At 38.7% G+C, this 9620-nt stretch overlaps 1 protein-coding gene across 1 annotated transcript; it reads right to left on the bottom strand.

Moving 5' to 3' along the window:
* Positions 1-4480: 4480 nt before the first annotated feature.
* Positions 4481-7263, bottom strand: LOC120356734 (segmentation protein Runt-like; the record flags this gene model as incomplete). The annotated part of the gene is made up of 1 exon (XM_039445715.1): positions 4481-7263. A coding segment is annotated over exon 1 (343 nt), but the record flags the coding sequence as incomplete, so codon positions are not given.
* Between the last annotated feature and the right edge of the window lie 2357 nt (positions 7264-9620).

Genomic DNA, 9620 nt, shown 5'->3' with positions numbered 1-9620 from the left:
GTTTTTGATTTTCGGGGAGAGAAAAGGAATCCATTCATGCTTCACTTGATGGTACTTCAACTACAAGAAATAACTATTCTAACTTCTAGGTCATGGGAAGAAATCTCTTTAAAATATCGTTCATAATACATCTATCTTCAATATAGTGGAATGCTTATAATTTTTGGGTCACTGGGAAAATTCTTTTAGAAATATTGTTGACAAGTAGGTAACTTGTGTTCCGCAAGTGTCCAATTAAAAACTTGACAAACTGAAAACTTTACCTACTGGAATCTTGAAGAATTTAATATTAATAGGATTATAGCCATCCTCGGTGATCTACGAATCATGATGCACAATTTCAAGTTAATCAGTTGAGTACCTATTTGAGACGTGATGATGCGTCATTCGTGAATCTCCTATCCCGAACGTGTGTGAATAAATAAGCCAATTCTATCCTTTATCATATTACATATTTATAATATTATATACATATAAATACTAGTAGTTCTGTGAACAGTAGACCTCACGCAGTAAATTCTCATCCACAAGTACCTGATTAAAATATAGATCTTATGGAAATACAGCAATAGACTGGCTTTCCACACATCTGTGTAATCACTTGGCAGCTGATTTATGATGAATGATAATTCTATAGTCTGATTTTTACTCTAATATTGGCGTATGAAGGAGGCTCCTTTCACCCTTTATATTATCCTTGAAATGCAAAATTTTCAAAAACCTTGTATATAAGTCGACGCGCAATTAAAAAAGGAACATACCTGTCAAATTTCATGAAAATCTATTACCGCGTTTCGCCGTAAATGCGCAACATATAAACATTTGAACATGTAAACATTAAGAGAAATGCCAAACCGTCGACTTGAATCTTAGACCTCACTTCGCTCGGTCTAAACTCCCAAGAGGTCTTTATTGAAGTGGCAACTGCGTCGGGAAATACAGGAGAATGTGATAAAGAATGGATAAGTAGGTACGCGTGGTACAGGATCAGTTGTTGACTTTCGATAGGGTAGCGAATCCTTCATTAGATCCTCATTTTTGTGGTTTGTGTAGGATATCTACAATAGGTTTGACTTCAGGCCCCTGCAAATGCTGCCACGTCATCTATGTCTTCATGTTATGTGGCAGCGAATTGAAAAAGTATGATCCTGCATATGTTGGAGAGCAGCTCTTCAGTCTATGTTGAGGCAGGTCAATTTATGTATCATATATGTACATGTGAACATATGTGAACAGAATAGCTTCTGTATATTATTATGTGAAGGGCAGTAGAGTTGGTATACGTTTACCCACATTTCCGATTTACAATAATGAATGGCTAGGGGCTGTTATGTGGAAACAACCCTATCTAGCGGTGCTTCCTTGTACCACGGATCTCAAATACCCCAAATATTAACGAAATATCTTCAACAGGTGGAAACAAAGTGCATTATTATTTAGGAAATTTCGAGGACGGAAATCGAGGTTCGTTTCTGATGTTGCAAATTCATTGGGAAGCAACTCATAAATTACTCCATGAATAAATACAACAATATCAGTGGTAATGAATAAGATTCATTGCTGGAAAATACATGATCCAAGCTGCTGTTTCAATAATGCTTCATTTATTCTATTTATAATTTTCACAAATTAGCACTGATTGGGAGAGAAAAACTGAGGATACTCCTTGTACTATTTCTCTCCAAAATTTAGATAACATTTTGAAAGTCCGAAATAGGGTTATGGTTTCACTTTTCTAAAATTTAGTCCATTTTCACTCAAAAACAACGAGAACTAAGAATCTTAAATTTTGATGGTTAAAAACAGAATAAAAAACAAAAATATCACACTCAAATCACCATTAATTGGAACATTTTTGCGTAATTTGACAAAATTTAGAGCCAGATAAAACAATGAAAAAACAATTTGAGTACCATATAGTTTTATTTCATACTTAATTCGAAACTGGAACAAATAAGATCTTGCTACTGCAATGTTACATGTCAAAATGCTGTTATGAGCAGTACATTATGTGTAATGAAGGAATAGAGCAATATTATTAACGATTTCAGATTCTATCCATTATCTTATCATTATCTCCAGCTTCTTCTTCTTCTTCTTCTTCTTCTTCTTCTTCTTCTTCTTCTTATTCTTCTTCTTCTTCTCTTCATCTACTTCTTCTTCTTACAACCGGATTAGGCTATAATAGGCTATACTCTATAGTTTCATATTATACTAAGCTGAAACTCAACCAAATAATCTTTACACATGTTAGGATGAAAACTAAGTTTTTACTCTCAAACTACCAAATCTGAACTTCTCTTCTTCTTCTTCTTATTCGTCTTCTTCTTCTCTTCTTCTTCTTCTTCTTTCTTCTATCTTCTTCTTCTTCTTCTTCTTCTTCTTCTTCTTCTTCTTCTCTCTTCTTCTTCTCTCTTCTTCTTCTTCTTCTTCTTCTTCTTCTTCTTCTTCTTATTCTTCTCCTTCATCTACTTCTTCTTCTTACAAACAAGGATTAGGCTATAATAGGCTATACTCTATAGTTTGATATTATACTAAGCTTGAAACTCAACCAAATAAACTCTTTACAACAATGTTAGGATGAAAACTAAGTTATTTACTCTCAAACTACCAAATCTGAACTTCTCTTCTTCTTCTTCTTCTTCTTCTTCTTCTTCTTCTTCTTCTTCTTCTTCTTCTTCTTCTTCTTCTTCTTCTTCTTCTTCTTCTTATTCTTCTCCTTCAACTACTTCTTCTTCTTACAAACAAGGATTAGGCTATAATAGGCTAAAACCTGTCCCGACTCACATCTCGCCAATTATTCAAATAAACATAAAAAATCCTATTATTGCCACCGTTTGCGTGGTCTGCCAACATCTCTTTTGCCTATTGGCTGATAATTATGGACTTTTAATGGTATTCTCTCAGAATGGTACCAAATCAGAACGTCATCGTCCAACCCCGACACACAAGTTTCGGGTGAGACTTGTGAAAGGTGATCCAAATCTTATGATGATACAACAATAGTCAACTCTGTTCTCTCCCCAATATTAACATAATGACGTCAGAAATTCTATCCCATGTCATTTCACCGCAGAAAGAATAATATCAAAGGCAATAAGAGTAGAATATTCCTATAAGAATGGAATATTTCTTTTTTCCTCAAATACTACTCACTTTATAATGGCATTGATATGTTGAAACATGTTGTGAATTCATGAAAAGTAAAATTAGACTAAAAAATCTGGTGTGGCGCACTCTCACAACTCTCCTTGCCGTTATGAAAATTTATCACTTGACGCTAGTATTCACGCGCATAAAAGTCTACTATTCAAAGATCCAAGACAGCTGATGACAAGAAAATAACACTGGAGACACACGAAGTCTGCTATCTCTTCATAGTGAAGGATTCAATAGAATCAACAGTTGCCATAAGTTTGCAGTTGAAATAATAACATTTTCTCGAATTTCGAGCTTATTTTTAATTTTAAGTGAAAATGTTACTGAACATTAATTGTAGAGATTTTCATGCTTAATCTTTTCCACTTAGAATTCTTTGTTTAAATTGTATCTGAAGCCTGATACTTGAGAATCTAAAATCAAGCTTTGCATAGATGGGGCGGAGCTCCATTTTACAGATATAAGACTTGTGGCAGTTGATAGAGCTTATCAATGACTATGTCAGGTTTAAATTTGATCAAAATCGTTGGAGCCGTTTTTGAGAAAATCGCGAAAACCCCTGTTTTTGACAACATTTTCGCCATTCAAGCGGCCATCTATAATTGAATTTGATCGAAATTGTTCGTGTCGGATCCTTATAGGTGAAGGACCTTAAGTTCCAAATTTCAAGTCATTCCGTTAATTGGGAGATGAGATATCGTGTACACAGACGCACATACACTCACACACACACACACCCACACACACACACACACACCATACAGACCAAACCCAAAAACCACCTTTTGGACTCCGGGTCCGGGGCCTTGGAACGTATAGAAATTTAGAATTGGGTGGTACCTAATTTTTTTCGGAAAGCAATACTTTCCTTACCTATGGTAATAGGGCAAGGAAAGTAAAAATGTATGTCAAATTATCGGCTACATCACACCTGATAAATAAGAGTAGACCTGACCAAAAAGTTAATACCAATGTACGCTATGATTGATCCAGGGGGGGGGGAAAAGGGCTGTAAATAGATAAAATCAGTGGATAAATCTAGCGATAATAGTAGAAAATGATTACTCTTTTTGAGAGAATATAAATCTTGTCTCTATTCATCTATACCAGCAACGACCATACCGATACCATACTATTATATACAACTAATGAAGATACTAGAATAGTATTCACAATTATACTACCAAATTGAAACCCAAAAAACTCGGAAATCATCCAAACGTCTATAATACATCAAAACATCTACAGTACAAAACAAAATTAGACACATTAACAATATTATTCTGAACATAATATTCAGTGAGAAAATCTTGAAACTTACCCCGTCCACTGCGCCCCACAAATCTGAGATCATTGAACTTAGCGACCTGGTTCTTCATGACGGCCGTACAATTTCTCATCTCAGCACAAAAGTTCTCATCGTTTCCGGCTCGCACCGTGACCACAGTCCCGTCCATGACGTCATCGAGTGCCACCACCTTGAACGCCACGGGAAGCGATTTGTTGGACCTCCAATGCGTCGGCAGCGCCGAGCAAAGGATGGCCGGTGAACCGGTTTGAACCAGTTCGCCGTGGTACTCCTGCAGGGCTTCCTGGATGCCGGCGAACAGGTCGGTGCTCATGGCCGCGGCGGAGGTTGGAGAGGAGGCCGAGGGCAGATGCATCACAAGGCCGTCGTCATAGAAGCACCGGGAGGCCGGGCGCAACCGGTTCACCGGTGGTTGAAGATGGGTGCAACTGGTTCACCGGTGTCGAAGATGGGTGCAACTGGTTCACCGTGGTTGAAGATGGGTGCAACTGGTCACCGGTGTCGGAAATGGGTGCAACTGGTTCACCGGTGTCGGAAATGGGTGCAACTGGTTCACCGGTGGTCGAAGATGGGTGCAACTGGTTCACCGGTGATTGAAGATTAGTACAATTGGTTCACCGGTGGTGGAAGAATGTCATCGGAGGTTCCGGATAATAACTGGGGTTTTGGGAAATCACAGAGTCCACCGGAGGTTCCAGACGATAGATGGTAACCGAAAGCTTCAAACAACCGAGATTGTTGATGAATATTTCTATCTGGTTGAATGTGAACGTTGAGTCTTCAAAATACAAGCTCTATAACTACTCAGACCTACTCCACTTCAATCATAGATGTAATCACATGTGCTGTATTGGATTTGAGAGTTCAATGGGAGTTCACAGCTTTTGAACTGTACTTCGAGGAAGATGATTTCTATCAAGAGAAGGGTTCAAAGTTCACTGAAGTGCCTCCAATTGTATTGCAGCTGTTACAATATAGGCGTATTGCAATGTATTGGTAATCTGGAGGAGAAGATTTGAAGCAAAGCAAGCTTTAGAAGCTTTATTGAAAGCTAGAATAAATCAATTGATAATTGACAAGTGGGCTATGTTCACTTGGAACAAGGTTTCCAAAGATAGGGATAGCTGTAAATCAATGAAGTTTTTTGAATAATGGTTTTTGGGAGGCCTGTTGGGAACAGCTTCGAGTCTTGATAGTACATTAAATCACTTGCAATTGTTTACAACTTCACTGAAAATTCTAATTCCAGTTCACTATCAAGTCACTTCACTCCACACGTTTTCAACTGTCACCAGTTATAATGATATAATGATCGATATAACTTTTTCAAACGAAATTTCTTTGTATAATATTCTGGTGAATTCAAAAACCCATAGCACAACAAATTTCAATTCATACGCTCACTAAACCATTTCAAAATACAGCAAGTTTCATAACTATTTCATCACAAGTTTCAAACATAATCCACAAAATTTAACCACATCAATTATTGTACAACTCTATCAACTTGTTATAGTAAATCAACTATTTATCACTTTACTTGATGTTATTTTTCCAAACTTTCAACTATATCTTGAACACAACCTGTCGTGGATTTCAACTATTTATCACTGAACTTGTTATGGTTTCAAATTGTCAACTATATTTCGCTCACAACCTGTTGTGGATTTCAACTATGTCTCACTATACTGAATATGATAGCAAACTGTGTATAACTTCAACAAATTAAATGTCACCGTTATTTTGAAAATATTCGAAATCCTACTGAATTAAATGGTCAACCACATTCCGTACACAAAGTTGTAGTATGTCAATATATTATTTGTCTCCGCACAGTTTCACCAGGGTGTCAAAACTTGAAGTATTTAATAGCCTACTGAATAACTGTATATCACTTCAATATACTGTAATGTCATCAATATACTTCAATAGGCTTCTGAATATAATATCAATAGGGCATCACTTTAACCGCTGTCAAATTTGTATTATACTCTTGGAGAATTTAATAGCCCACTGTATATCACTTCAATATAATTTCACCAATATACTTGGAGAATTCAATCGGCTATATATATATAATTTCAACTGTGGATCACTCTTCAAAATAATGTCACCAAGCTGTATATCTTGGAAACTTTAATAGCCCACTGTATATCACTTCAATATAATTTCACCAATATACTTGGAGAATTCAATCGGCTATATTATATATATAATTTCAACTGTGGATCACTCTTCAAAATAATGTCACCAAGCTGTATATCTTGGAAACTTTAATAGCTTACTAAGTATCACTTCAAACCAAAGTCACCCTGAGTTATACTTTGCGAATTTAATGGGTAACTTTGTATCACTTGAACCAAAGTCACAGTTATCCTAGGAGAATTTAATGGAAAACTGTATATCACTCTAATAATAATGTCACCGTTACTGAGAATGTCACGAACCACGTGCAAAATCCCCGCAACCGTTCCCCGTGCAGCGCGAGTACGTCTTCCCCGAACGCTCCCAAAGATTCGCGAACAGTTTGTCGGAAAGAGTGACACCACGACCACGAATCTCAGCTCAACTGACTGGCACTCGCACTGTGGCTTGAAACGGGAGACAAGCTCTCACAAAAACAGTCCAAAAATTTTTCATCCCCTCTCCCACGTTGCTCCGCCTTCTTTTCACCCTCTGTCGATATTCTTTCGGTTTTTAGAGGGGTGGCGTCGCTGGGTCTATCCCCACTACCGCAGGTTTTTTTCTGCCAGAGAGAGAGTCTTCGTTCCCTCTCTGTTTAATCAGTGCGGGTCTCCCTCACTGTTCTACCACGTCCCTCTCTGTTCAGACACTACCTCCTCTCTTTTTACCACCTCCTCCTCCGCGGTTCTCCTCCTCAGCGGTCTTGTCGGTGGCAAGCCGCGCGCGTTTTGCGGCCAACCGGCGAACTAAAACCTTTTTCCTCCTCCTCTCTTCTTCATCAACAGCACCCCTCCCCTAAAAAGAAACCGGCAAAAGTGTGGACGCCTTCTGGGAAGGTGTGAGGGGTGGCAACTGTGTGCCCTCCCATCATTAGCTTGACTAACGCCAAGGGTGCAAGTCACTGATATTAATCTGCTCTTCTTTTTGCTGCCGTCGCTTTGCTTTCCTGGTTCTTCTTACTCCTCATCCTCCTCCTCCAACTCCTCCTCATCCACAACCACCACGACCTCCTCATCAGCAATGTCCTCTACCTCTTCCTCCTCCATCTACTCATCATAAACTAACTCCTCCTCATAGTTTTCATTCGTTTTTCTTTACGCTTCCGTTCTGCTTTCCTAGTTCTTCTTACTCCTAATTTTCCTCCTCCACCTCCTCCTCATCCTCAACCATCCCTCCTCCTCGGGAATGTCCTCCACCTTCACATCTCAATACTCATCATGGCTCTTCCTCCTCTTCTCTCCTCATCATCTTTATTTCCGTTCTTCTTCCTAGTTCTTCATTTTCAGCCTCCCTCAGACATTCCTCCTCATCATCTTCATACACCTCTTCCTGGCACTTCTTTTCTTCCTCTTCAACCTCCTCCTACTCCTCCTCCTCCTCCTCCTCCTCCAACTCCTCCACCTCCTCCTCCGTCTCCGTCTACTCATCATGAACAACTTCTTCCTCATTCTCATAGTTTTCATTTGTTTCTTCTATAAGCTTCCGTTTTCCTTTCCTAGATCTTTTTCCTCCGCCAACTTCTCAGCGTCATCAATCACCTCTTCCTCCTCCAATACCTTCTCATCTTCCTCCTCTCCATCACCAATTACCTCTTCCTCCTCCTCGTAGTTCTCCTCCTGCCACTCCCACTCCTCATCATCATCCTCCTCTATCTCCTCCTCCTCATCCGTTCCTTTTGATCTCTTCTTCCTTCTCCTCCTCTTTCGTGACGTGTCAACCAAGTGGTTAGAGCAGAGTTTCCATGTGGAAACCCACACTGGTGTACCACTCTTCTCTCTCTCCAACTCTCTTTCTCTTTCTTTTTCTCTGTTGATTTCTCTCTGGGGTGGTTTCAACCCTTCCGCGTTGCTCCACTTCTTGGTGAACTTTGTAGCTGCGAGTTTTCCTCGTTCATGGCTTTTCTTTTTTGACTGGCTTTTCTCTACCTGATTCCTGTTTAGTCCGAGTTTTTTATCCTATTATCAGTTCTTCCTTGTTATCCACTTTCTCCCCCTCGTTTCCTTCTCTTCTGTTCCTTCCTCTTCTCATTTTCTTTTTTTTTGAACGTTTCCTTCTCTAACTCTCTACTCTCTTTACTATTTCTGTTGTTTAGAAGTGAATTGCTCGTGTTCGCGGCGCTTAATTCTGTACGCATCTTAAGATTGCAGCAGCCTCATACAAAATACAATGATGCTCCCTTTCACAATGACATATGTTTTGCTTTTTTATCAGTCTTATTCTACTCCTGACATCCACGGTATGATGCCTGTTCCGGTTTCTATTATACCCTTTTGGAAATTAAAAATCTTTTGTGGCGCACTCACACAACTTTCCTTGCCTTATTGATCACCTGACACTAGTGTTCACGCGCATCTCAAGTCTACTATTCGCAGATCTGAGCCAGCTGGTGACAGGACAATAACGCTGAAGAAACACGAGGTTTGCTATCTCTTACTATTTTAGGTATAAATATGATCAAAATCGTTGGAGCCGTTTTCGAGAAAATCGTGAAAAACCCTGTTTTTGACAACATTTTCGCCATTTTAGCCGCCATCTTGAATTGCATTTGATCGAAATTGTTAGTGTCGGATCCTTATAGTGTGAAGACCTTACGTTCCAAATTTCAAGTCCTTCCGTTAATAATTGGGAGATGAGATATCGTGCGCACAGACGCACTACACTCATACACACACACAGACCAATACCCAAAAACCGCTTTTTTGGACTCAGGGGACCTTGAAACATTTAGAAATTGGGGTACCTTAATTTTTTTCAGAATGCAATACTTTCCTCTCCTGGTAATAGGGCAAGGAAAGTAAAATACGTTTATAATTATATAATTATATTACGTTTGTAATTATATCAACAAATAAATAAATAATCAAGCTCAACTCTGAGACCACCATAATTTTCATCAATGATTTATTGAGTTCTAATTTCTTTCTCCAGTTAATTCACTTCCTTGAGACACAAAATGGAAATAACCTTC

The sequence above is a fragment of the Nilaparvata lugens genome, unplaced genomic scaffold (assembly GCF_014356525.2).
Source record: "Nilaparvata lugens isolate BPH unplaced genomic scaffold, ASM1435652v1 scaffold7784, whole genome shotgun sequence".
Taxonomy (NCBI): Eukaryota; Metazoa; Arthropoda; class Insecta; order Hemiptera; family Delphacidae; genus Nilaparvata; species Nilaparvata lugens.
Note: the sequence above shows the minus strand (reverse complement) of the source record. Positions and strands in the feature narration are given on the sequence as shown.